This window comes from Pithys albifrons, chromosome 1, assembly GCF_047495875.1.
Source record: "Pithys albifrons albifrons isolate INPA30051 chromosome 1, PitAlb_v1, whole genome shotgun sequence".
In the NCBI taxonomy this organism is placed as follows: Eukaryota; Metazoa; Chordata; class Aves; order Passeriformes; family Thamnophilidae; genus Pithys; species Pithys albifrons.
In genome coordinates this window covers 122500791-122528729 of record NC_092458.1, presented here as the reverse complement: position 1 = coordinate 122528729, position 27939 = coordinate 122500791, and the positions used below count along the sequence as shown (strand labels likewise).

Sequence of the window (27939 nt, the reverse complement as noted above, 5' to 3'; positions counted from 1 at the left end):
ATGACAACTACTTATAATATTTAAATATTCCACACGACACCCCGACCTGCGCAGGGCAGAGCCCAGAGGGTTTGGCCGGATGGCCGTGCCGGGGAGGTGTGGGCAGGGGCTTCATGGATGAGGGATGAGGGGGGTCCCTCAGGGCTGTGCCTCAGCCCCGCGGGCTCCGCAGGGTCTGCGTCGATGGCACACAGCGGGGCCAGCGCTCCCGCCGCACGTCGGCAGGGACCGGAGCTGAGCGGGGCAGGTGACACCACGGAAGGACGGGGCCATCCTGAGGCACCTGGACAAGCTGGAGAAGTGGCACCACGAGAACATCAGGAGGTGCCACAAGGCCAGGTGGCAGAACCTGCCCCTGGGTCAGGACAATCCCAGAGTCCTGGAAACATCAAGGCTGGCAGAGACCTGCAGGACCATCCAGTCCCGGCCTCACCAGCACCACCACAATCACCCCCAATCCATGTCCCCAAGGGCCACTTCCAGACCCCTCTGGGACACTTCCAGAGACAGTGACTGCCCCACCTCCCTGGGACACTCATTCCAATGCCTGACCACTCCTGCAGGGAAAAAATTGTTTCTAATCTCTGAGGTCAACCTGCCCTGGTACAGGCCATTTCCTCCCATCCTTTCCCTCGGGCCACGGCAGAACACCCCTCCCCTCAGGGTCTGTCCTGGAGCCTGGCAGAGCCACTGCCTGGCAGCACTGACCCCGTGTCTCAGCTCCCACACTGTTCTCTCCATGGCCTTCCCAGCAAAGCTCACGTGCCCTCAGGGTGAAACACGTTTTCAGGCTGTGTCATGGAGTGTTCACTGAGAGCTACATCAAACTCAGCTGCAGCTTCAGCATCTTCCTCCCTCACAGCTGTTGCCCAAATCAAAACACCTGACACTGTCTACTCCAGAAGGAAGAATTTTATTGCTTCCATCAGCCAGGCTTCCCTGGGAATCACCAACAGGCTGTGCTAGACAGTATCTCTCATGATCTTGCTGAGTTTCTGGATCTTGGACCTTGTTGACATATCCACGAATTTCCTTCAGTTCCTGCCTCAGATCCAAGGGATCTCCGAGCTCCTAAAGCAAAGAAAGAGGGGGAGAGAGCGAAGGAAGCAGCCAGAGCTGCCTCCTGCGCCCCTGGATCCTCCCAGCTGGCAGGAGGATGCCCAGCAGGATGGCCTGGGTGCCTCCCAGCCTTGGGGTCCTCCCCCAGCCTCAGCAAGGTGGATCATCCTCCTCTGGCTCCCTTTCCCTTCCTTCAGGCACAAAGAGCCCCTCCCCGGCCCTGTCGATGATATTCAGGTGTAGAAAAGGAGCCAGCAGCTCCCCCGTGGGGTCCCAAAGCTGAGCTCCTCCCTCCCATCCCGCGGGAGAAGAGCTCCGTGTCCTGCGACAGGGGAAGGCTGTCCGGGAGAAAGAGAAGGCAGAGGGTCCTGCTGTGCAGCTGCCCAGAAACACTCCAGTTAAAGCTGCACACACAGCCCTGCTCTGTGTCAGGAGCACGGGCGGGGCTGGGCAGGAAAGGTTCTTGTCCCCCCCAGCAGAGGCTGGCACTGTGCCCCCCTTAGTTCCAAGCCTTTCTGAGTGCAAGGCAAGCAGTGCCAGAAGGAGAATGGGCAGGCCAAGTGTGACTTTCTTGTCCAGTGGTTCCCACTCCATGCTCTGGGCCAGGCAGATCCGTTGAGGAGGGAATGGCAGTTGCTGTGGCCAATGCCTGGCAAGCGGCGCCATTGGCAGGCTCTGCTTCTGTGGGTGAGAGGAGAGGTTTAGAGAGGTTGAGAGAGCTTGAGAGAGGAGAGGGCAGGGGCAGAGAGGGCAGGGGAGAGGAGGGGAGGGAAGGAGGATTGAGAGGGAAATGGAGAGGAGGGGAGGGGGGAGAGGAGAGGGAGAGGGTAAGCGGGTGAGAGGGAAGGGGAGGAGATGAGAGGGGAAGGGGGAGAGGGGAGAGGGGGGGATTGGAGGGTAGGGGAGGTGTGGGGGTGAGTGTGAGTGCATCCATTATGGAAAGCTCTATGGAGTGCACCCTTACTATGCAATATTTTATAATGTAATGTAATGTGATGTAATATAATATGATATAATATATTCTATATACTATACTACTATTATACTGAAATGTTCCTAATATGTGTATTCCTTAGTTCCTCTCTATGCCTATTTCATAGTATTATAAACAGAGTAACCTATTTTCCTAATCTCAATTAATTAATACACATGAAGTGTCTAAATGACTTAGTGGATTTGGGATAAAGGGAAGGGTGAAAGGGAAGAGAGAAAGGAAGAGATGACTTTACGAGGGAGAGAGAGGGAAAGGGAGAGGAAAAAGAGATGCCAAGTTCTTCTTCCAATGTCCCAGTTGCAGCAGTTCAATCTGGCAAGAAAGACAAAGGAAAAGTTCTAAAAGGAAAAGTTCTAAAAGCCACCCAGCCTTGTGAGTGAGAACTGCCCTGAGACAGGCAGCAAAAGTGAGAAGTGATTGACTTGTTGGTTGGAAGGATGTCAGTGTTGGAAGAACAGCCCTGACTCGTGTGTCTGTCTGGCTCAGCTGTTCCCTTTGGGGTTCTGAAGGCCCAATCAAACTCCCACTCCATCCCTAGGGAGGGACGTGCCCCTGCAGGGCACTGGAGGATGTGCAGCCCCAGGAAATGCCTTTCCTGGAGGAACAAGGGCCTGAGGGCACACTCTGAGTTCCACCTTCTCCCATTGTTCTCAAAGAAGGCAGAAGGGGGTGAGCACCCTCAGACCGTGCTGGGCTGATTTCTCTGCAGGTTGTGCCAGGAGCAATCAGGGAGCTCTTGTTTTACATCTTCAGACCTGATCACAGCTCAGTATTGTCTGAGTCCAAAGCTGTAGTTAAACACTATTGCAGAGATGGGACTGCCACCAAATTCCACTGTTTTCTATTGAGGGGGAGCCCTTACAACTTGTGTTATTATAAATAAGTGCTTTTCTAACAACTCTGTGCATTTAGCAACCAAATTCAACCATCTTACCCAGGGATATTTGATGCAGCTGCTTGTGTGTCCAAGGTGGAGCACAATCTTCTTTCTCCTGGGTAGGAGATGGCTCAGGACTCAGCCAACTCCAAGGCTGGGAGAAGCACAAGACACCTTCTCAAAGCAGGATGGAAATTCTGCTTTTTCATGTGGCAAACACACGATGCTGACATTGTTACTCCAGCATTTAACTCACTGCCTTGTCTGTAGCTTTGGCTGGAATCGTTGTCAGTTTGGGGGTTAATGGGCAATGCTCATCTAAAGGAGATTGACATCATTTTTACCTGGACTTTGGATCCTCTTCACCAGGCCTGATGCTGGTGGCACAATCCTGAGGGAAAGCTGGAATTGCAATTCCTGAGTTAGGGAAGGGAGAGAAACCCCCCCAGCAGAAAGAGCTTGACATCACCAGGGGTGACCAGGGGCCCAGGAGCAGGGGTGGGGATTCCCTGGAATGTGGCATTACCTGAACTGGGCTCAGGGCTCAGGCAGCAGGACCACTTCTCGGGCAAGTGCTCGATGCCCTCCGGGAGCTTCTGCCACTCAGACAGGCGTGAGCCACGTCTGGGCTGGGGTGTCCTGGGGGGGAAACAACATCAGGCCTGGCACAGGAAAGGCTCATTCCCACGACTGAGTGAAAAACAACAACAACAACAGGAGGTGGTTGGCACTCACTGCATCTCCTCAACTGGCAGAGCCAAGGGATCTTCCTCCTCCTTCTTCCTTTTCCTGTCATTCCAGGAATCACTGAGCTTCTCTTCCAGGGCTCCCCTGGTGAGTCTACAAGGAAATGATTTGAAAAGGCCACCTGAAATAATCCAATTCTAGCACAACAAGAACCTTTATAAACTCCAGTGACAGAATAAGTGTATGACCCACTCCAATCTCTCAGTTACCTCTTCCTGGGTGGAATGTGGTTGGTATGCACGGAATCTATTCCAGGAGGATTCCTCACAGAACAGAGGACAGAACAGACTCCAGACTTTATTGCCTGTATCTTGGAGAGCAAAGCAAGAAGATGTTCCACAATTAGTACCAAAGGTGTGTCTGACTGGAGCCGCTCAAGCTCCACCTCAAGGTCAGTCCCACTCATTGAGTCATTATCAAGAAAGTGCTGGAAAAGCAGGATTCAGTAACTGCTAAGGATGCAAAGGGGAGGGTCTGGGATATTAGGAAAGGGTCAGTGGAACTCTGGCAACACGTGCAGGGGGCAGGAGGAACAGGGAGGAACAAGCAGGGGGTACACAAGGTAAAGGTATGGAAGGAGCTGGTTGCATGTAAATCAGGGCTGGGCAGTAACCATGAGCTTTCATTCTTCCTATTTAGAGCAGAAGGGTTTATCAAGTATTTCAGAGTGGGCAACACCATTAGATAGGAAATCTAAATTAAAAAATACCTGTATTCATCTCTGTAGTCAATAATCTTGTGAGTAGTGAGTTGGCTTTAGGAAGTTGCAGTGTCAATGCAGTTCATGGCGTGTCAGTCCAAATCCAGTGTCAGTCCAGGTGATGGGATGTCAGTCCTTGTTGAGTGTCAGTCCGGCTGAGTCATGTCCAGGGTGCTGGGCTTGCTGGGGGTCCCTTTCCATGGACAGGGTTCCCCCCTGAAGGTGGTTTTGCCCTTCTGTCCCAATTAGTTCTCTTCTTTCAGTCATTCCTGAAACAGGTCTGAGGTTTGGGGGTCTCTGGTGCTCTTGAGCCCCTCCAGTCCACGGCCACTTCTTGGCCCCGTTCCTGCCCTTGTGCTGTGCCGTCTTGTGCTGATCTCTGGGAAGTGCACCAGGGATGTTTGTCCTGGCAAATGCTGCCCGCCCTGCCATGTCTGGGGAGGGCCTGGCCCTGGGGCAGGGCCTAATCCTCGGGTTGTCCCTCCAGGCAGGAGCGGAAGAGCCTGCCCAGAGCCCGCAGTGCCCGTCTGAGGCGGGGGGACGTTTCTTGGGGGCAGCCACATCCCCTCTGGGGGCAGCCACATCCCCTCTGGGGGCAGCCATATCCCCTCTGGGGGCAGCCACATACCCTCTGGGGGCAGCCACATCCCCTCTGGGGGCAGCCACATCCCCTCTGGGGACAGCCACATCCCCTCTGGGGGCAGCCACATCCCTTCTGGGGACAGCCATATCCCCTCTGGGGGCAGCCACATCCCCTCTGGGGGCCTGGGGCTGCAGCTGGGGAGGAGAGGCCCAGCCTGGCACTCGTCTGCATGGTTGGTTCACATGGAGCTCAGCCCATGCCTGGCGAGGGGCGGGCACTGACAGCCTTTCCTCTCTCTCTTCTGCTTGGGGCAGCTCCAGGACACTCAGTTCTTCCCACTCGTCGTCCTCCTGCCGAAAGGGCTTGACCTCAATGGTGTGGACAGTCACATGTTGTTGCCAGTCCTGCAGTTCCAGCTCTCTGTCGCTGTCATCTTCCCACCGGGATGGCACTGAGCCTCTGTGTTCTTCCCAGTCGGAAAACTCTTGTCCCATGGAGCTGTCCTCATGGGAAAACTCTTTGCCAGGGGAGTCCTCCCAGCTGGACAGCAGGTCCTGGTAGCTACTGAAATGTCCAGGGGACTCCTCCTCCTGGCTGAAGGATTCAGAGCTGGACCGTACCCGTGGGCTGCGACCTCCTTTTCCTTCTGACTGCTCTTCCTGTTTGGAGTGCTCCTTGTCGCTCAGTCCTTGGGAGCCACTCACTTCTCTCTGGGTCAGCTCTTCCTTGATGTTTCCTTCACACTCATCCTGCCGCCGAAAGGGCTTGACCTCAATGGTGTGGACGGTCACGTGTTGTTGCCAGTACTGCAGTGCCAGCTCTCTGTCCCTCTCATCTTCCCACCAGCATAGCACTGAGCCTCCGTGTTCTTCCCAGCTGGAGCTACTTCCTTCTCCTTGGGACAGCTCTTGCTTGATGTTTTCCTCCCAGTCAGACACTTCCTGGTAGCTCTTCCCTTCTCCTTGGGGCTCCTCTTCCTCAGTGTATTCTTCCCAGTCAGACAGTTTTTGGTCGGCCTTGCCTTGCCCAGGGAACAGCTCCTGCTCAGGGAGGTCTTCCCCTTGGGACACTTGTTGGCATGTGTTATTTTCTTGGGACAGCTCCTGGTCTTCCTCATCTTCCCACTGGGAAGCCTCTTGGTCAACGTGGTATGTCCAGTGTATCCCTTCCCCAGCCAGGGCCCCCTCCTGGGTCTCTTGCAGTGCCTGGACTGATTCCCCCTCTGCCTCCTTGTCTTCTTCCTGCTCACTGAGGATCTGGGTTCGCACCTCAGGAGCCGAGGGGCTGGAGGGGGAGCAGAGGCTCTGTGGGGCAGGGACTGGGCTCTCTGGGGCAGGAACTGGGCTCTCTTCCCTTTCTTCTGAAACTGTTGTTACCACCTCTGCAGCCCTGCTCTGCTCCAGCTCTCTCTGTGCCTGCAGCTGCTGGATGGATCTCCTGAGCTCAAGCTCAGCCTGGCTCAGGATCTCAGTGCTGATGAGCCCAGCAAAGTCCAGCAGGGCTTGGTTTCCCACTGAGGGTTCCTGTGGGGCAGGGACTGGGCTCTCCTCCCCAACTACTAGAACTGTTGTTACCATCTCTGCAGCCCTGCTCTGCTCCAGCTCTCTCTGTGCCGGAAGCTGCTGGATGGATCTCCTGAGCTCACGCTCAGCCTGGCTCAGGATCTCAGTCCTGATGCGATCAGCAAAGTCCAGCAGGGCCTGGCTCCTCTCTGAGGGGCCCTGTGGGGCAGGAACTGGGCTGTCTTCCCTTTCTACTGGAACTGTTGTTACCACCTCTGCAGCCATGGTTTGCTCCAGGTGTCCCTGTGCCTGCAGCTGCTGGACGGATCTCCGGAGCTCAAGCTCAGCCTGGCTCAGGATCTCAGTGCTGATGAGCTCAGCGAAGTCCAGCAGGGCCTGGCTGCCCTCTGAGGGGCCCTGTGGGGCAGGAACTGGGCCCTGTGGGGCAGAGACTGGGCTCTGTGGGGCAAGGACTGGGCTCTCTTCCCTTTCTGATGGAACTGTTCTCACCATCTCTGCAACCCTGCTCTGCTCCACATCTCTCTCTTCCTCCAGCTCCTGGCTCACTCTCTGCACCTCAAGCAGAGCATTGCCCAGCATCTCACTGAAGATCTGACGCTCTGCCTCCATCAGGGCCGGGATGCCATCTGAGATACTCTCCAGAGTATTGACTGGGGTCTGTGGCAATTCTGGGCTAACTGTTCTCACTGACTCTGCAGTCAGGCTTTCTTCCAGCTCTCTCTCTTCCTCCTCCTGCTGGCTGGATCCCTGGAGCTCAAGCTCAGCCTGGCTCAGGATCTCACTGGACATGTCCTGGTTTGCGTCCAGCAGGGCCTGGCTGCCCTCTGAGGGGCTCTGTGGGACAGGGACCGGTGTAGTGTCCGTGGGACTCAGCGGTGCAGGAGCTGAGCTGGGCAGCTCAGGGGCTGCCTCTCCTGCCACCTCTGTGCCCACACTGCTGGGAGAGCTGGACCCCTCCTGGGGAACAGTGTGGGCGTCCTCCTCGTTCACTGGGCCCAAGGCATTGTCACAGACATTGCAGGTGACATCCTCTTTCCTCTGGGACAGCTCTGGGCCCATCTCACCTTCCCCTTGGGACAGCTCCTGGACACTGTAGTCTGTCCCTTGGCACGGCTCTGGGTTTGTCTCGCCTTCCCCTCGGGACAGCTCTTCCTCCATGCAAGACTTCCAGTCTTTCCCCTCCCCAGCCAAGGCCCCCTCCTCAGTCTCTTGCACTGCCAGCAGTGACTCCCCCTCTGTCTCCTCCTGCTGCCCACTGAGGGCTTGGCCTTGCACCTCAGGAGTCGAGGGGCTGGAGGGGGAGCAGGGGCTCTGTGGGGCAGGAACTGGGCTCTCTTCCCTTTCTGATGGAACTGTTCCCACCATCTCTGCAGCCCTGCTCTGCTCCAGCTCTCTCTGTTCCTCCAGCTCCTGGCTCAGTCTCTGCACCTCAAGCAGAGCATTGCTCTGTGGGGCAGGGACATCGCTCTCTGTCCCTGCTGATGGCTCCTGCTCTCCAAAGGCTGGAGAACCTTCTGCCTTTTCCTCCTCAGCACTGAGAGGCCCCTGGGGCTCCTTCTCCTCCTCAGCAGCTCTGGCTGGGGCAGCAGCTGCTGGCTCAGTGTCCGTGGGACTCAGCGGGGCAGGAGCTGAGCTGGGCAGCTCAGGGGCTGCCTCTCCTGCCACCTCTGTGCCCACACTGCTGGGAGAGCTGGGCCCCTCCTGGGGACAAGTCTGGGAGCCCCCAGCATTCCCAGGGTGTAAAGCTTTGTCCCAGGTGGTGCAACCAACATCAGCTCCCCATTGGGACAGCTTTTTCTCCCTCACATCTCTCTCCCTTTGGGGCAGCTTCTGGGCACTGTAGTTTTGGATTGGGTCTTGGTCTCTTACATCTCTGCTCTGGGACAGCTCCTTTCCTCTTACATCTTCTTCCCATGAGGGGAGTTCCCTGGGTCTCTGAACTCTCCTCAAGGTCAGCTCTGTCCCTCTCACATCTTCCTCCAATGAGGAAAGATCCCTGGGTCTCTGAACTCTCCTCAGGATCTGGTCTTGGCCTCTCAGTTCTTCTCCCCATTCGGACAGCCATTGAGGTGGCTTTTTTTCTTCCAAATGGGACAGCTCTTGGACTGTCACACTTGCTTCCCATTGGGTCACCTCTGTGTACCTCACACCGCCTTCTTCCCATTGGTGCAGCTCCTGGACTGTCACCTTTTCTTCCCGTTGGTGCAGCTCTGGTTGTCTCCTGTCATGCCACTGGGAGAGTTCCCGGACTGTCACCTTTTCTTCCCTCTGGTAGAGCTCTCGCTGTCTCCTGGCTCTCCGCTGGGAACGTTCTCGGACTGTCACTTCTTCTTCCCATTGGTAGAGCTCTTGGAGTGTCACATCTTGGCTTCTGGTGACATCGCCAGACCGGGAGAGCTCTTGATCCTTGTCGTCATTCCAGTCTTTGTCCATGTCAAGAAAGGTCCCCTCCTCAGTCAGGGACAGTGGCAGGTCTGACTCGCCCACTGCCCCCTCCCACTGCCCGCTGAGTGCCTGGTCTTCCATCCAGCTGGGCAAGGGGCTGGGGGACTTGGATTTGGGGTTCCTCTTCTGCTTCTCCATCTGCGTTGTCCTCTGCTCTAGCAGGATCCAGGGAGCTGCTTCACGCTGGCCGAGCTGCTCTCCTGGCTGGGGCACCCCCGGGCTCTGCGCTCCTTAAATAGCCCTGGGCAGGGCGGGGCTCTGGGCATCACCGTGGCCCGTGTCACAAAGGGCCCTGGAAGGCACCTGGGATGTCACAAAGGGCCACCATTTAAGCCTCCATTCTCTCTGTCTATCTCCCTTCGGGAGATCTTGCTCCCAGCACCTCCCTGCAGGACTGTGGCACACACAATTACTCCAAAACAAATAAAAGTTACATCAAAAAATAATAAATCATTATAAAATAAAAAATTATTTAAAACTAAAATACAAGAAACTAAATATTATAATAATGATAGTATGTACTCCAATATATAATATTGATAGAAATCTATACCATATATGACAACTACTTATAATATTTAAATATTCCACACGACACCCCGACCTGCGCAGGGCAGAGCCCAGAGGGTTTGGCCGGATGGCCGTGCCGGGGAGGTGTGGGCAGGGGCTTCATGGATGAGGGATGAGGGGGGTCCCTCAGGGCTGTGCCTCAGCCCCGCGGGCTCCGCAGGGTCTGCGTCGATGGCACACAGCGGGGCCAGCGCTCCCGCTGCACGTCGGCAGGGACCGGAGCTGAGCGGGGCAGGTGACACCACGGAAGGACGGGGCCATCCTGAGGCACCTGGACAAGCTGGAGAAGTGGCACCACGAGAACATCAGGAGGTGCCACAAGGCCAGGTGGCAGAACCTGCCCCTGGGTCAGGACAATCCCAGAGTCCTGGAAACATCAAGGCTGGCAGAGACCTGCAGGACCATCCAGTCCCGGCCTCACCAGCACCACCACAATCACCCCCAATCCATGTCCCCAAGGGCCACTTCCAGACCCCTCTGGGACACTTCCAGAGACAGTGACTGCCCCACCTCCCTGGGACACTCATTCCAATGCCTGACCACTCCTGCAGGGAAAAAATTGTTTCTAATCTCTGAGGTCAACCTGCCCTGGTACAGGCCATTTCCTCCCATCCTTTCCCTCGGGCCACGGCAGAACACCCCTCCCCTCAGGGTCTGTCCTGGAGCCTGGCAGAGCCACTGCCTGGCAGCACTGACCCCGTGTCTCAGCTCCCACACTGTTCTCTCCATGGCCTTCCCAGCAAAGCTCACGTGCCCTCAGGGTGAAACACGTTTTCAGGCTGTGTCATGGAGTGTTCACTGAGAGCTACATCAAACTCAGCTGCAGCTTCAGCATCTTCCTCCCTCACAGCTGTTGCCCAAATCAAAACACCTGACACTGTCTACTCCAGAAGGAAGAATTTTATTGCTTCCATCAGCCAGGCTTCCCTGGGAATCACCAACAGGCTGTGCTAGACAGTATCTCTCATGATCTTGCTGAGTTTCTGGATCTTGGACCTTGTTGACATATCCACGAATTTCCTTCAGTTCCTGCCTCAGATCCAAGGGATCTCCGAGCTCCTAAAGCAAAGAAAGAGGGGGAGAGAGCGAAGGAAGCAGCCAGAGCTGCCTCCTGCGCCCCTGGATCCTCCCAGCTGGCAGGAGGATGCCCAGCAGGATGGCCTGGGTGCCTCCCAGCCTTGGGGTCCTCCCCCAGCCTCAGCAAGGTGGATCATCCTCCTCTGGCTCCCTTTCCCTTCCTTCAGGCACAAAGAGCCCCTCCCCGGCCCTGTCGATGATATTCAGGTGTAGAAAAGGAGCCAGCAGCTCCCCCGTGGGGTCCCAAAGCTGAGCTCCTCCCTCCCATCCCGCGGGAGAAGAGCTCCGTGTCCTGCGACAGGGGAAGGCTGTCCGGGAGAAAGAGAAGGCAGAGGGTCCTGCTGTGCAGCTGCCCAGAAACACTCCAGTTAAAGCTGCACACACAGCCCTGCTCTGTGTCAGGAGCACGGGCAGGGCTGGGCAGGAAAGGTTCTTGTCCCCCCCAGCAGAGGCTGGCACTGTGCCCCCCTTAGTTCCAAGCCTTTCTGAGTGCAAGGCAAGCAGTGCCAGAAGGAGAATGGGCAGGCCAAGTGTGACTTTCTTGTCCAGTGGTTCCCACTCCATGCTCTGGGCCAGGCAGATCCGTTGAGGAGGGAATGGCAGTTGCTGTGGCCAATGCCTGGCAAGCGGCGCCATTGGCAGGCTCTGCTTCTGTGGGTGAGAGGAGAGGTTTAGAGAGGTTGAGAGAGCTTGAGAGAGGAGAGGGCAGGGGCAGAGAGGGCAGGGGAGAGGAGGGAAGGAGGATTGAGAGGGAAATGGAGAGGAGGGGAGGGGGGAGAGGAGAGGGAGAGGGTAAGCGGGTGAGAGGGAAGGGGAGGAGATGAGAGGGGAAGGGGGAGAGGGGAGAGGGGGGGATTGGAGGGTAGGGGAGGTGTGGGGGTGAGTGTGAGTGCATCCATTATGGAAAGCTCTATGGAGTGCACCCTTACTATGCAATATTTTATAATGTAATGTAATGTGATGTAATATAATATGATATAATATATTCTATATACTATACTACTATTATACTGAAATGTTCCTAATATGTGTATTCCTTAGTTCCTCTCTATGCCTATTTCATAGTATTATAAACAGAGTAACCTATTTTCCTAATCTCAATTAATTAATACACATGAAGTGTCTAAATGACTTAGTGGATTTGGGATAAAGGGAAGGGTGAAAGGGAAGAGAGAAAGGAAGAGATGACTTTACGAGGGAGAGAGAGGGAAAGGGAGAGGAAAAAGAGATGCCAAGTTCTTCTTCCAATGTCCCAGTTGCAGCAGTTCAATCTGGCAAGAAAGACAAAGGAAAAGTTCTAAAAGGAAAAGTTCTAAAAGCCACCCAGCCTTGTGAGTGAGAACTGCCCTGAGACAGGCAGCAAAAGTGAGAAGTGATTGACTTGTTGGTTGGAAGGATGTCAGTGTTGGAAGAACAGCCCTGACTCGTGTGTCTGTCTGGCTCAGCTGTTCCCTTTGGGGTTCTGAAGGCCCAATCAAACTCCCACTCCATCCCTAGGGAGGGACGTGCCCCTGCAGGGCACTGGAGGATGTGCAGCCCCAGGAAATGCCTTTCCTGGAGGAACAAGGGCCTGAGGGCACACTCTGAGTTCCACCTTCTCCCATTGTTCTCAAAGAAGGCAGAAGGGGGTGAGCACCCTCAGACCGTGCTGGGCTGATTTCTCTGCAGGTTGTGCCAGGAGCAATCAGGGAGCTCTTGTTTTACATCTTCAGACCTGATCACAGCTCAGTATTGTCTGAGTCCAAAGCTGTAGTTAAACACTATTGCAGAGATGGGACTGCCACCAAATTCCACTGTTTTCTATTGAGGGGGAGCCCTTACAACTTGTGTTATTACAAATAAGTGCTTTTCTAACAACTCTGTGCATTTAGCAACCAAATTCAACCATCTTACCCAGGGATATTTGATGCAGCTGCTTGTGTGTCCAAGGTGGAGCACAATCTTCTTTCTCCTGGGTAGGAGATGGCTCAGGACTCAGCCAACTCCAAGGCTGGGAGAAGCACAAGACACCTTCTCAAAGCAGGATGGAAATTCTGCTTTTTCATGTGGCAAACACACGATGCTGACATTGTTACTCCAGCATTTAACTCACTGCCTTGTCTGTAGCTTTGGCTGGAATCGTTGTCAGTTTGGGGGTTAATGGGCAATGCTCATCTAAAGGAGATTGACATCATTTTTACCTGGACTTTGGATCCTCTTCACCAGGCCTGATGCTGGTGGCACAATCCTGAGAGAAAGCTGGAATTGCAATTCCTGAGTGAGGGAAGGGAGAGAAACCCCCCCAGCAGAAAGAGCTTGACATCACCAGGGGTGACCAGGGGCCCAGGAGCAGGGGTGGGGATTCCCTGGAATGTGGCATTACCTGAACTGGGCTCAGGGCTCAGGCAGCAGGACCACTTCTCGGGCAAGTGCTCGATGCCCTCCGGGAGCTTCTGCCACTCAGACAGGCGTGAGCCACGTCTGGGCTGGGGTGTCCTGGGGGGGAAACAACATCAGGCCTGGCACAGGAAAGGCTCATTCCCACGACTGAGTGAAAAACAACAACAACAACAGGAGGTGGTTGGCACTCACTGCATCTCCTCAACTGGCAGAGCCAAGGGATCTTCCTCCTCCTTCTTCCTTTTCCTGTCATTCCAGGAATCACTGAGCTTCTCTTCCAGGGCTCCCCTGGTGAGTCTACAAGGAAATGATTTGAAAAGGCCACCTGAAATAATCCAATTCTAGCACAACAAGAACCTTTATAAACTCCAGTGACAGAATAAGTGTATGACCCACTCCAATCTCTCAGTTACCTCTTCCTGGGTGGAATGTGGTTGGTATGCACGGAATCTATTCCAGGAGGATTCCTCACAGAACAGAGGACAGAACAGACTCCAGACTTTATTGCCTGTATCTTGGAGAGCAAAGCAAGAAGATGTTCCACAATTAGTACCAAAGGTGTGTCTGACTGGAGCCACTCAAGCTCCACCTCAAAGTCAGTCCCACTCATTGAGTCATTATCAAGAAAGTGCTGGAAAAGCAGGATTCAGTAACTGCTAAGGATGCAAAGGGGAGGGTCTGGGATGTTAGGAAAGGGTCAGTGGAACTCTGGCAACACGTGCAGGGGGCAGGAGGAACAGGGAGGAACAAGCAGGGGGTACACAAGGTAAAGGTATGGAAGGAGCTGGTTGCATGTAAATCAGGGCTGGGCAGTAACCATGAGCTTTCATTCTTCCTATTTAGAGCAGAAGGGTTTATCAAGTATTTCAGAGTGGGCAACACCATTAGATAGGAAATCTAAATTAAAAAATACCTGTATTCATCTCTGTAGTCAATAATCTTGTGAGTAGTGAGTTGGCTTTAGGAAGTTGCAGTGTCAATGCAGTTCATGGCGTGTCAGTCCAAATCCAGTGTCAGTCCAGGTGATGGGATGTCAGTCCTTGTTGAGTGTCAGTCCGGCTGAGTCATGTCCAGGGTGCTGGGCTTGCTGGGGGTCCCTTTCCATGGACAGGGTTCCCCCCTGAAGGTGGTTTTGCCCTTCTGTCCCAATTAGTTCTCTTCTTTCAGTCATTCCTGAAACAGGTCTGAGGTTTGGGGGTCTCTGGTGCTCTTGAGCCCCTCCAGTCCACGGCCACTTCTTGGCCCCGTTCCTGCCCTTGTGCTGTGCCGTCTTGTGCTGATCTCTGGGAAGTGCACCAGGGATGTTTGTCCTGGCAAATGCTGCCCGCCCTGCCATGTCTGGGGAGGGCCTGGCCCTGGGGCAGGGCCTAATCCTCGGGTTGTCCCTCCAGGCAGGAGCGGAAGAGCCTGCCCAGAGCCCGCAGTGCCCGTCTGAGGCGGGAGGGACGTTTCTTGGGGGCAGCCACATCCCCTCTGGGGGCAGCCACATCCCCTCTGGGGGCAGCCATATCCCCTCTGGGGGCAGCCACATACCCTCTGGGGGCAGCCACATCCCCTCTGGGGGCAGCCACATCCCCTCTGGGGACAGCCACATCCCCTCTGGGGGCAGCCACATCCCTTCTGGGGACAGCCATATCCCCTCTGGGGGCAGCCACATCCCCTCTGGGGGCCTGGGGCTGCAGCTGGGGAGGAGAGGCCCAGCCTGGCACTCGTCTGCATGGTTGGTTCACATGGAGCTCAGCCCATGCCTGGCGAGGGGCGGGCACTGACAGCCTTTCCTCTCTCTCTTCTGCTTGGGGCAGCTCCAGGACACTCAGTTCTTCCCACTCGTCGTCCTCCTGCCGAAAGGGCTTGACCTCAATGGTGTGGACAGTCACATGTTGTTGCCAGTCCTGCAGTTCCAGCTCTCTGTCGCTGTCATCTTCCCACCGGGATGGCACTGAGCCTCTGTGTTCTTCCCAGTCGGAAAACTCTTGTCCCATGGAGCTGTCCTCATGGGAAAACTCTTTGCCAGGGGAGTCCTCCCAGCTGGACAGCAGGTCCTGGTAGCTACTGAAATGTCCAGGGGACTCCTCCTCCTGGCTGAAGGATTCAGAGCTGGACCGTACCCGTGGGCTGCGACCTCCTTTTCCTTCTGACTGCTCTTCCTGTTTGGAGTGCTCCTTGTCGCTCAGTCCTTGGGAGCCACTCACTTCTCTCTGGGTCAGCTCTTCCTTGATGTTTCCTTCACACTCATCCTGCCGCCGAAAGGGCTTGACCTCAATGGTGTGGACGGTCACGTGTTGTTGCCAGTACTGCAGTGCCAGCTCTCTGTCCCTCTCATCTTCCCACCGGCATAGCACTGAGCCTCCGTGTTCTTCCCAGCTGGAGCTACTTCCTTCTCCTTGGGACAGCTCTTGCTTGATGTTTTCCTCCCAGTCAGACACTTCCTGGTAGCTCTTCCCTTCTCCTTGGGGCTCCTCTTCCTCAGTGTATTCTTCCCAGTCAGACAGTTTTTGGTCGGCCTTGCCTTGCCCAGGGAACAGCTCCTGCTCAGGGAGGTCTTCCCCTTGGGACACTTGTTGGCATGTGTTATTTTCTTGGGACAGCTCCTGGTCTTCCTCATCTTCCCACTGGGAAGCCTCTTGGTCAACGTGGTATGTCCAGTGTATCCCTTCCCCAGCCAGGGCCCCCTCCTGGGTCTCTTGCAGTGCCTGGACTGATTCCCCCTCTGCCTCCTTGTCTTCTTCCTGCTCACTGAGGATCTGGGTTCGCAGCTCAGGAGCCGAGGGGCTGGAGGGGGAGCAGAGGCTCTGTGGGGCAGGGACTGGGCTCTCTGGGGCAGGAACTGGGCTCTCTTCCCTTTCTTCTGAAACTGTTGTTACCACCTCTGCAGCCCTGCTCTGCTCCAGCTCTCTCTGTGCCTGCAGCTGCTGGATGGATCTCCTGAGCTCAAGCTCAGCCTGGCTCAGGATCTCAGTGCTGATGAGCCCAGCAAAGTCCAGCAGGGCTTGGTTTCCCACTGAGGGTTCCTGTGGGGCAGGGACTGGGCTCTCCTCCCCAACTACTAGAACTGTTGTTACCATCTCTGCAGCCCTGCTCTGCTCCAGCTCTCTCTGTGCCGGAAGCTGCTGGATGGATCTCCTGAGCTCACGCTCAGCCTGGCTCAGGATCTCAGTCCTGATGCGATCAGCAAAGTCCAGCAGGGCCTGGCTCCTCTCTGAGGGGCCCTGTGGGGCAGGAACTGGGCTGTCTTCCCTTTCTACTGGAACTGTTGTTACCACCTCTGCAGCCATGGTTTGCTCCAGGTGTCCCTGTGCCTGCAGCTGCTGGACGGATCTCCGGAGCTCAAGCTCAGCCTGGCTCAGGATCTCAGTGCTGATGAGCTCAGCGAAGTCCAGCAGGGCCTGGCTGCCCTCTGAGGGGCCCTGTGGGGCAGGAACTGGGCCCTGTGGGGCAGGGACTGGGCTCTGTGGGGCAAGGACTGGGCTCTCTTCCCTTTCTGATGGAACTGTTCTCACCATCTCTGCAACCCTGCTCTGCTCCACATCTCTCTCTTCCTCCAGCTCCTGGCTCACTCTCTGCACCTCAAGCAGAGCATTGCCCAGCATCTCACTGAAGATCTGACGCTCTGCCTCCATCAGGGCCGGGATGCCATCTGAGATACTCTCCAGAGTATTGACTGGGGTCTGTGGCAATTCTGGGCTAACTGTTCTCACTGACTCTGCAGTCAGGCTTTCTTCCAGCTCTCTCTCTTCCTCCTCCTGCTGGCTGGATCCCTGGAGCTCAAGCTCAGCCTGGCTCAGGATCTCACTGGACATGTCCTGGTTTGCGTCCAGCAGGGCCTGGCTGCCCTCTGAGGGGCTCTGTGGGACAGGGACCGGTGTAGTGTCCGTGGGACTCAGCGGTGCAGGAGCTGAGCTGGGCAGCTCAGGGGCTGCCTCTCCTGCCACCTCTGTGCCCACACTGCTGGGAGAGCTGGACCCCTCCTGGGGAACAGTGTGGGCGTCCTCCTCGTTCACTGGGCCCAAGGCATTGTCACAGACATTGCAGGTGACATCCTCTTTCCTCTGGGACAGCTCTGGGCCCATCTCACCTTCCCCTTGGGACAGCTCCTGGACACTGTAGTCTGTCCCTTGGCACGGCTCTGGGTTTGTCTCGCCTTCCCCTCGGGACAGCTCTTCCTCCATGCAAGACTTCCAGTCTTTCCCCTCCCCAGCCAAGGCCCCCTCCTCAGTCTCTTGCACTGCCAGCAGTGACTCCCCCTCTGTCTCCTCCTGCTGCCCACTGAGGGCTTGGCCTTGCACCTCAGGAGTCGAGGGGCTGGAGGGGGAGCAGGGGCTCTGTGGGGCAGGAACTGGGCTCTCTTCCCTTTCTGATGGAACTGTTCCCACCATCTCTGCAGCCCTGCTCTGCTCCAGCTCTCTCTGTTCCTCCAGCTCCTGGCTCAGTCTCTGCACCTCAAGCAGAGCATTGCTCTGTGGGGCAGGGACATCGCTCTCTGTCCCTGCTGATGGCTCCTGCTCTCCAAAGGCTGGAGAACCTTCTGCCTTTTCCTCCTCAGCACTGAGAGGCCCCTGGGGCTCCTTCTCCTCCTCAGCAGCTCTGGCTGGGGCAGCAGCTGCTGGCTCAGTGTCCGTGGGACTCAGCGGGGCAGGAGCTGAGCTGGGCAGCTCAGGGGCTGCCTCTCCTGCCACCTCTGTGCCCACACTGCTGGGAGAGCTGGGCCCCTCCTGGGGACAAGTCTGGGAGCCCCCAGCATTCCCAGGGTGTAAAGCTTTGTCCCAGGTGGTGCAACCAACATCAGCTCCCCATTGGGACAGCTTTTTCTCCCTCACATCTCTCTCCCTTTGGGGCAGCTTCTGGGCACTGTAGTTTTGGATTGGGTCTTGGTCTCTTACATCTCTGCTCTGGGACAGCTCCTTTCCTCTTACATCTTCTTCCCATGAGGGGAGTTCCCTGGGTCTCTGAACTCTCCTCAAGGTCAGCTCTGTCCCTCTCACATCTTCCTCCAATGAGGAAAGATCCCTGGGTCTCTGAACTCTCCTCAGGATCTGGTCTTGGCCTCTCAGTTCTTCTCCCCATTCGGACAGCCATTGAGGTGGCTTTTTTTCTTCCAAATGGGACAGCTCTTGGACTGTCACACTTGCTTCCCATTGGGTCACCTCTGTGTACCTCACACCGCCTTCTTCCCATTGGTGCAGCTCCTGGACTGTCACCTTTTCTTCCCGTTGGTGCAGCTCTGGTTGTCTCCTGTCATGCCACTGGGAGAGTTCCCGGACTGTCACCTTTTCTTCCCTCTGGTAGAGCTCTCGCTGTCTCCTGGCTCTCCGCTGGGAACGTTCTCGGACTGTCACTTCTTCTTCCCATTGGTAGAGCTCTTGGAGTGTCACATCTTGGCTTCTGGTGACATCGCCAGACCGGGAGAGCTCTTGATCCTTGTCGTCATTCCAGTCTTTGTCCATGTCAAGAAAGGTCCCCTCCTCAGTCAGGGACAGTGGCAGGTCTGACTCGCCCACTGCCCCCTCCCACTGCCCGCTGAGTGCCTGGTCTTCCATCCAGCTGGGCAAGGGGCTGGGGGACTTGGATTTGGGGTTCCTCTTCTGCTTCTCCATCTGCGTTGTCCTCTGCTCTAGCAGGATCCAGGGAGCTGCTTCACGCTGGCCGAGCTGCTCTCCTGGCTGGGGCACCCCCGGGCTCTGCGCTCCTTAAATAGCCCTGGGCAGGGCGGGGCTCTGGGCATCACCGTGGCCCGTGTCACAAAGGGCCCTGGAAGGCACCTGGGATGTCACAAAGGGCCACCATTTAAGCCTCCATTCTCTCTGTCTATCTCCCTTCGGGAGATCTTGCTCCCAGCACCTCCCTGCAGGACTGTGGCACACACAATTACTCCAAAACAAATAAAAGTTACATCAAAAAATAATAAATCATTATAAAATAAAAAATTATTTAAAACTAAAATACAAGAAACTAAATATTATAATAATGATAGTATGTACTCCAATATATAATATTGATAGAAATCTATACCATATATGACAACTACTTATAATATTTAAATATTCCACACGACACCCCGACCTGCGCAGGGCAGAGCCCAGAGGGTTTGGCCGGATGGCCGTGCCGGGGAGGTGTGGGCAGGGGCTTCATGGATGAGGGATGAGGGGGGTCCCTCAGGGCTGTGCCTCAGCCCCGCGGGCTCCGCAGGGTCTGCGTCGATGGCACACAGCGGGGCCAGCGCTCCCGCTGCACGTCGGCAGGGACCGGAGCTGAGCGGGGCAGGTGACACCACGGAAGGACGGGGCCATCCTGAGGCACCTGGACAAGCTGGAGAAGTGGCACCACGAGAACATCAGGAGGTGCCACAAGGCCAGGTGGCAGAACCTGCCCCTGGGTCAGGACAATCCCAGAGTCCTGGAAACATCAAGGCTGGCAGAGACCTGCAGGACCATCCAGTCCCGGCCTCACCAGCACCACCACAATCACCCCCAATCCATGTCCCCAAGGGCCACTTCCAGACCCCTCTGGGACACTTCCAGAGACAGTGACTGCCCCACCTCCCTGGGACACTCATTCCAATGCCTGACCACTCCTGCAGGGAAAAAATTGTTTCTAATCTCTGAGGTCAACCTGCCCTGGTACAGGCCATTTCCTCCCATCCTTTCCCTCGGGCCACGGCAGAACACCCCTCCCCTCAGGGTCTGTCCTGGAGCCTGGCAGAGCCACTGCCTGGCAGCACTGACCCCGTGTCTCAGCTCCCACACTGTTCTCTCCATGGCCTTCCCAGCAAAGCTCACGTGCCCTCAGGGTGAAACACGTTTTCAGGCTGTGTCATGGAGTGTTCACTGAGAGCTACATCAAACTCAGCTGCAGCTTCAGCATCTTCCTCCCTCACAGCTGTTGCCCAAATCAAAACACCTGACACTGTCTACTCCAGAAGGAAGAATTTTATTGCTTCCATCAGCCAGGCTTCCCTGGGAATCACCAACAGGCTGTGCTAGACAGTATCTCTCATGATCTTGCTGAGTTTCTGGATCTTGGACCTTGTTGACATATCCACGAATTTCCTTCAGTTCCTGCCTCAGATCCAAGGGATCTCCGAGCTCCTAAAGCAAAGAAAGAGGGGGAGAGAGCGAAGGAAGCAGCCAGAGCTGCCTCCTGCGCCCCTGGATCCTCCCAGCTGGCAGGAGGATGCCCAGCAGGATGGCCTGGGTGCCTCCCAGCCTTGGGGTCCTCCCCCAGCCTCAGCAAGGTGGATCATCCTCCTCTGGCTCCCTTTCCCTTCCTTCAGGCACAAAGAGCCCCTCCCCGGCCCTGTCGATGATATTCAGGTGTAGAAAAGGAGCCAGCAGCTCCCCCGTGGGGTCCCAAAGCTGAGCTCCTCCCTCCCATCCCGCGGGAGAAGAGCTCCGTGTCCTGCGACAGGGGAAGGCTGTCCGGGAGAAAGAGAAGGCAGAGGGTCCTGCTGTGCAGCTGCCCAGAAACACTCCAGTTAAAGCTGCACACACAGCCCTGCTCTGTGTCAGGAGCACGGGCAGGGCTGGGCAGGAAAGGTTCTTGTCCCCCCCAGCAGAGGCTGGCACTGTGCCCCCCTTAGTTCCAAGCCTTTCTGAGTGCAAGGCAAGCAGTGCCAGAAGGAGAATGGGCAGGCCAAGTGTGACTTTCTTGTCCAGTGGTTCCCACTCCATGCTCTGGGCCAGGCAGATCCGTTGAGGAGGGAATGGCAGTTGCTGTGGCCAATGCCTGGCAAGCGGCGCCATTGGCAGGCTCTGCTTCTGTGGGTGAGAGGAGAGGTTTAGAGAGGTTGAGAGAGCTTGAGAGAGGAGAGGGCAGGGGCAGAGAGGGCAGGGGAGAGGAGGGGAGGGAAGGAGGATTGAGAGGGAAATGGAGAGGAGGGGAGGGGGGAGAGGAGAGGGAGAGGGTAAGCGGGTGAGAGGGAAGGGGAGGAGATGAGAGGGGAAGGGGGAGAGGGGAGAGGGGGGGATTGGAGGGTAGGGGAGGTGTGGGGGTGAGTGTGAGTGCATCCATTATGGAAAGCTCTATGGAGTGCACCCTTACTATGCAATATTTTATAATGTAATGTAATGTGATGTAATATAATATGATATAATATATTCTATATACTATACTACTATTATACTGAAATGTTCCTAATATGTGTATTCCTTAGTTCCTCTCTATGCCTATTTCATAGTATTATAAACAGAGTAACCTATTTTCCTAATCTCAATTAATTAATACACATGAAGTGTCTAAATGACTTAGTGGATTTGGGATAAAGGGAAGGGTGAAAGGGAAGAGAGAAAGGAAGAGATGACTTTAGGAGGGAGAGAGAGGGAAAGGGAGAGGAAAAAGAGATGCCAAGTTCTTCTTCCAATGTCCCAGTTGCAGCAGTTCAATCTGGCAAGAAAGACAAAGGAAAAGTTCTAAAAGCCACCCAGCCTTGTGAGTGAGAACTGCCCTGAGACAGGCAGCAAAAGTGAGAAGTGATTGACTTGTTGGTTGGAAGGATGTCAGTGTTGGAAGAACAGCCCTGACTCGTGTGTCTGTCTGGCTCAGCTGTTCCCTTTGGGGTTCTGAAGGCCCAATCAAACTCCCACTCCATCCCTAGGGAGGGACGTGCCCCTGCAGGGCACTGGAGGATGTGCAGCCCCAGGAAATGCCTTTCCTGGAGGAACAAGGGCCTGAGGGCACACTCTGAGTTCCACCTTCTCCCATTGTTCTCAAAGAAGGCAGAAGGGGGTGAGCACCCTCAGACCGTGCTGGGCTGATTTCTCTGCAGGTTGTGCCAGGAGCAATCAGGGAGCTCTTGTTTTACATCTTCAGACCTGATCACAGCTCAGTATTGTCTGAGTCCAAAGCTGTAGTTAAACACTATTGCAGAGATGGGACTGCCACCAAATTCCACCGTTTTCTATTGAGGGGGAGCCCTTACAACTTGTGTTATTATAAATAAGTGCTTTTCTAACAACTCTGTGCATTTAGCAACCAAATTCAACCATCTTACCCAGGGATATTTGATGCAGCTGCTTGTGTGTCCAAGGTGGAGCACAATCTTCTTTCTCCTGGGTAGGAGATGGCTCAGGACTCAGCCAACTCCAAGGCTGGGAGAAGCACAAGACACCTTCTCAAAGCAGGATGGAAATTCTGCTTTTTCATGTGGCAAACACACGATGCTGACATTGTTACTCCAGCATTTAACTCACTGCCTTGTCTGTAGCTTTGGCTGGAATCGTTGTCAGTTTGGGGGTTAATGGGCAATGCTCATCTAAAGGAGATTGACATCATTTTTACCTGGACTTTGGATCCTCTTCACCAGGCCTGATGCTGGTGGCACAATCCTGAGAGAAAGCTGGAATTGCAATTCCTGAGTGAGGGAAGGGAGAGAAACCCCCCCAGCAGAAAGAGCTTGACATCACCAGGGGTGACCAGGGGCCCAGGAGCAGGGGTGGGGATTCCCTGGAATGTGGCATTACCTGAACTGGGCTCAGGGCTCAGGCAGCAGGACCACTTCTCGGGCAAGTGCTCGATGCCCTCCGGGAGCTTCTGCCACTCAGACAGGCGTGAGCCACGTCTGGGCTGGGGTGTCCTGGGGGGGAAACAACATCAGGCCTGGCACAGGAAAGGCTCATTCCCACGACTGAGTGAAAAACAACAACAACAACAGGAGGTGGTTGGCACTCACTGCATCTCCTCAACTGGCAGAGCCAAGGGATCTTCCTCCTCCTTCTTCCTTTTCCTGTCATTCCAGGAATCACTGAGCTTCTCTTCCAGGGCTCCCCTGGTGAGTCTACAAGGAAATGATTTGAAAAGGCCACCTGAAATAATCCAATTCTAGCACAACAAGAACCTTTATAAACTCCAGTGACAGAATAAGTGTATGACCCACTCCAATCTCTCAGTTACCTCTTCCTGGGTGGAATGTGGTTGGTATGCACGGAATCTATTCCAGGAGGATTCCTCACAGAACAGAGGACAGAACAGACTCCAGACTTTATTGCCTGTATCTTGGAGAGCAAAGCAAGAAGATGTTCCACAATTAGTACCAAAGGTGTGTCTGACTGGAGCCACTCAAGCTCCACCTCAAAGTCAGTCCCACTCATTGAGTCATTATCAAGAAAGTGCTGGAAAAGCAGGATTCAGTAACTGCTAAGGATGCAAAGGGGAGGGTCTGGGATGTTAGGAAAGGGTCAGTGGAACTCTGGCAACACGTGCAGGGGGCAGGAGGAACAGGGAGGAACAAGCAGGGGGTACACAAGGTAAAGGTATGGAAGGAGCTGGTTGCATGTAAATCAGGGCTGGGCAGTAACCATGAGCTTTCATTCTTCCTATTTAGAGCAGAAGGGTTTATCAAGTATTTCAGAGTGGGCAACACCATTAGATAGGAAATCTAAATTAAAAAATACCTGTATTCATCTCTGTAGTCAATAATCTTGTGAGTAGTGAGTTGGCTTTAGGAAGTTGCAGTGTCAATGCAGTTCATGGCGTGTCAGTCCAAATCCAGTGTCAGTCCAGGTGATGGGATGTCAGTCCTTGTTGAGTGTCAGTCCGGCTGAGTCATGTCCAGGGTGCTGGGCTTGCTGGGGGTCCCTTTCCATGGACAGGGTTCCCCCCTGAAGGTGGTTTGCCCTTCTGTCCCAATTAGTTCTCTTCTTTCAGTCATTCCTGAAACAGGTCTGAGGTTTGGGGGTCTCTGGTGCTCTTGAGCCCCTCCAGTCCACGGCCACTTCTTGGCCCCGTTCCTGCCCTTGTGCTGTGCCGTCTTGTGCTGATCTCTGGGAAGTGCACCAGGGATGTTTGTCCTGGCAAATGCTGCCCGCCCTGCCATGTCTGGGGAGGGCCTGGCCCTGGGGCAGGGCCTAATCCTCGGGTTGTCCCTCCAGGCAGGAGCGGAAGAGCCTGCCCAGAGCCCGCAGTGCCCGTCTGAGGCGGGAGGGACGTTTCTTGGGGGCAGCCACATCCCCTCTGGGGGCAGCCACATCCCCTCTGGGGGCAGCCATATCCCCTCTGGGGACAGCCACATACCCTCTGGGGGCAGCCACATCCCCTCTGGGGGCAGCCATATCCCCTCTGGGGACAGTCATATCCCCTCTGGGGGCAGCCACATCCCCTCTGGGGGCCTGGGGCTGCAGCTGGGGAGGAGAGGCCCAGCCTGGCACTCGTCTGCATGGTTGGTTCACACGGAGCTCAGCCCATGCCTGGCGAGGGGCGGGCACTGACAGCCTTTCCTCTCTCTCTTCTGCTTGGGGCAGCTCCAGGACACTCAGTTCTTCCCACTCGTCGTCCTCCTGCCGAAAGGGCTTGACCTCAATGGTGTGGACAGTCACATGTTGTTGCCAGTCCTGCAGTTCCAGCTCTCTGTCGCTGTCATCTTCCCACCGGGATGGCACTGAGCCTCTGTGTTCTTCCCAGTCGGAAAACTCTTGTCCCATGGAGCTGTCCTCATGGGAAAACTCTTTGCCAGGGGAGTCCTCCCAGCTGGACAGCAGGTCCTGGTAGCTACTGAAATGTCCAGGGGACTCCTCCTCCTCCTGGCTGAAGGATTCAGAGCTGGACCGTACCTGTGGGCTGCGACCTCCTTTTCCTTCTGACTGCTCTTCCTGTTTGGAGTGCTCCTTGTCGCTCAGTCCTTGGGAGCCACTCACTTCTCTCTGGGTCAGCTCTTCCTTGATGTTTCCTTCACACTCATCCTGCTGCTGAAAGGGCTTGACCTCAATGGTGTGGACGGTCACGTGTTGTTGCCAGTACTGCAGTGCCAGCTCTCTGTCCCTCTCATCTTCCCACCGGCATAGCACTGAGCCTCCGTGTTCTTCCCAGCTGGAGCTACTTCCTTCTCCTTGGGACAGCTCTTGCTTGATGTTTTCCTCCCAGTCAGACACTTCCTGGTAGCTCTTCCCTTCTCCTTGGGGCTCCTCTTCCTCAGTGTATTCTTCCCAGTCAGACAGTTTTTGGTCGGCCTTGCCTTGCCCAGGGAACAGCTCCTGCTCAGGGAGGTCTTCCCCTTGGGACACTTGTTGGCATGTGTTATTTTCTTGGGACAGCTCCTGGTCTTCCTCATCTTCCCACTGGGAAGCCTCTTGGTCAACGTGGTATGTCCAGTGTATCCCTTCCCCAGCCAGGGCCCCCTCCTGGGTATCTTGCAGTGCCTGGACTGATTCCCCCTCTGCCTCCTTGTCTTCTTCCTGCTCACTGAGGATCTGGGTTCGCACCTCAGGAGCCGAGGGGCTGGAGGGGGAGCAGAGGCTCTGTGGGGCAGGGACTGGGCTCTCTGGGGCAGGAACTGGGCTCTCTTCCCTTTCTTCTGAAACTGTTGTTACCACCTCTGCAGCCCTGCTCTGCTCCAGCTCTCTCTGTGCCTGCAGCTGCTGGATGGATCTCCTGAGCTCAAGCTCAGCCTGGCTCAGGATCTCAGTGCTGATGAGCCCAGCAAAGTCCAGCAGGGCTTGGTTTCCCACTGAGGGTCCCTGTGGGGCAGGGACTGGGCTCTCCTCCCCAACTACTAGAACTGTTGTTACCATCTCTGCAGCCCTGCTCTGCTCCAGCTCTCTCTGTGCCGGAAGCTGCTGGATGGATCTCCTGAGCTCACGCTCAGCCTGGCTCAGGATCTCAGTCCTGATGCGATCAGCAAAGTCCAGCAGGGCGTGGCTCCTCTCTGAGGGGCCCTGTGGGGCAGGAACTGGGCTGTCTTCCCTTTCTACTGGAACTGTTGTTACCACCTCTGCAGCCATGGTTTGCTCCAGGTGTCCTTGTGCCTGCAGCTGCTGGACGGATCTCCGGAGCTCAAGCTCAGCCTGGCTCAGGATCTCAGTGCTGATGAGCTCAGCGAAGTCCAGCAGGGCCTGGCTGCCCTCTGAGGGGCCCTGTGGGGCAGGAACTGGGCCCTGTGGGGCAGAGACTGGGCTCTGTGGGGCAAGGACTGGGCTCTCTTCCCTTTCTGATGGAACTGTTCTCACCATCTCTGCAACCCTGCTCTGCTCCACATCTCTCTCTTCCTCCAGCTCCTGGCTCAGTCTCTGCACCTCAAGCAGAGCATTGCCCAGCATCTCACTGAAGATCTGACGCTCTGCCTCCATCAGGGCCGGGATGCCATCTGAGATACTCTCCAGAGTATTGACTGGGGTCTGTGGCAATTCTGGGCTAACTGTTCTCACTGACTCTGCAGTCAGGCTTTCTTCCAGCTCTCTCTCTTCCTCCTCCTGCTGGCTGGATCCCTGGAGCTCAAGCTCAGCCTGGCTCAGGATCTCACTGGACATGTCCTGGTTTGCGTCCAGCAGGGCCTGGCTGCCCTCTGAGGGGCTCTGTGGGACAGGGACCGGTGTAGTGTCCGTGGGACTCAGCGGTGCAGGAGCTGAGCTGGGCAGCTCAGGGGCTGCCTCTCCTGCCACCTCTGTGCCCACACTGCTGGGAGAGCTGGACCCCTCCTGGGGAACAGTGTGGGCGTCCTCCTCGTTCACTGGGCCCAAGGCATTGTCACAGACATTGCAGGTGACATCCTCTTTCCTCTGGGACAGCTCTGGGCCCATCTCACCTTCCCCTTGGGACAGCTCCTGGACACTGTAGTCTGTCCCTTGGCACGGCTCTGGGTTTGTCTCGCCTTCCCCTCGGGACAGCTCTTCCTCCATGCAAGACTTCCAGTCTTTCCCCTCCCCAGCCAAGGCCCCCTCCTCAGTCTCTTGCACTGCCAGCAGTGACTCCCCCTCTGTCTCCTCCTGCTGCCCACTGAGGGCTTGGCCTTGCACCTCAGGAGTCGAGGGGCTGGAGGGGGAGCAGGGGCTCTGTGGGGCAGGAACTGGGCTCTCTTCCCTTTCTGATGGAACTGTTCCCACCATCTCTGCAGCCCTGCTCTGCTCCAGCTCTCTCTGTTCCTCCAGCTCCTGGCTCAGTCTCTGCACCTCAAGCAGAGCATTGCTCTGTGGGGCAGGGACATCGCTCTCTGTCCCTGCTGATGGCTCCTGCTCTCCAAAGGCTGGAGAACCTTCTGCCTTTTCCTCCTCAGCACTGAGAGGCCCCTGGGGCTCCTTCTCCTCCTCAGCAGCTCTGGCTGGGGCAGCAGCTGCTGGCTCAGTGTCCGTGGGACTCAGCGGGGCAGGAGCTGAGCTGGGCAGCTCAGGGGCTGCCTCTCCTGCCACCTCTGTGCCCACACTGCTGGGAGAGCTGGGCCCCTCCTGGGGACAAGTCTGGGAGTCCCCAGCATTCCCAGGGTGTAAAGCTTTGTCCCAGGTGGTGCAACCAACATCAGCTCCCCATTGGGACAGCTTTTTCTCCCTCACATCTCTCTCCCTTTGGGGCAGCTTCTGGGCACTGTAGTTTTGGATTGGGTCTTGGTCTCTTACATCTCTGCTCTGGGACACCTCCTTTCCTCTTACATCTTCTTCCCATGAGGGGAGTTCCCTGGGTCTCTGAACTCTCCTCAAGGTCAGCTCTGTCCCTCTCACATCTTCCTCCAATGAGGAAAGATCCCTGGGTCTCTGAACTCTCCTCAGGATCTGGTCTTGGCCTCTCAGTTCTTCTCCCCATTCGGACAGCCATTGAGGTGGCTTTTTTTCTTCCAAATGGGACAGCTCTTGGACTGTCACACTTGCTTCCCATTGGATCACCTCTGTGTACCTCACACCGCCTTCTTCCCATTGGTGCAGCTCCTGGACTGTCACCTTTTCTTCCCGTTGGTGCAGCTCTGGTTGTCTCCTGTCATGCCACTGGGAGAGTTCCCGGACTGTCACCTTTTCTTCCCTCTGGTAGAGCTCTCGCTGTCTCCTGGCTCTCCGCTGGGAACGTTCTCGGACTGTCACTTCTTCTTCCCATTGGTAGAGCTCTTGGAGTGTCACATCTTGGCTTCTGGTGACATCGCCAGACCGGGAGAGCTCTTGATCCTTGTCGTCATTCCAGTCTTTGTCCATGTCAAGAAAGGTCCCCTCCTCAGTCAGGGACAGTGGCAGGTCTGACTCGCCCACTGCCCCCTCCCACTGCCCGCTGAGTGCCTGGTCTTCCATCCAGCTGGGCAAGGGG

The 27939-nt window shown here is 55.8% G+C and overlaps 2 protein-coding genes across 2 annotated transcripts; both read right to left on the bottom strand.

Moving 5' to 3' along the window:
- Nucleotides 1-151: 151 nt before the first annotated feature.
- Nucleotides 152-9066, bottom strand: LOC139678292 (trichohyalin-like). The gene is made up of 5 exons (XM_071569006.1): nt 6973-9066; nt 6535-6879; nt 5221-6264; nt 955-1071; nt 152-292 (listed from the first exon to the last, which is right to left on the bottom strand). Exons 1-5 carry the CDS (start codon nt 9064-9066, stop codon nt 152-154), a joined length of 3741 nt encoding a protein of 1246 aa, XP_071425107.1.
- Nucleotides 9067-9637: 571 nt separating this feature from the next.
- LOC139678276 (trichohyalin-like) lies at nt 9638-18548 on the bottom strand. The gene is made up of 5 exons (XM_071569005.1): nt 16455-18548; nt 16017-16361; nt 14703-15746; nt 10441-10557; nt 9638-9778 (listed from the first exon to the last, which is right to left on the bottom strand). Exons 1-5 carry the CDS (start codon nt 18546-18548, stop codon nt 9638-9640), a joined length of 3741 nt encoding a protein of 1246 aa, XP_071425106.1.
- Between the last annotated feature and the right edge of the window lie 9391 nt (nt 18549-27939).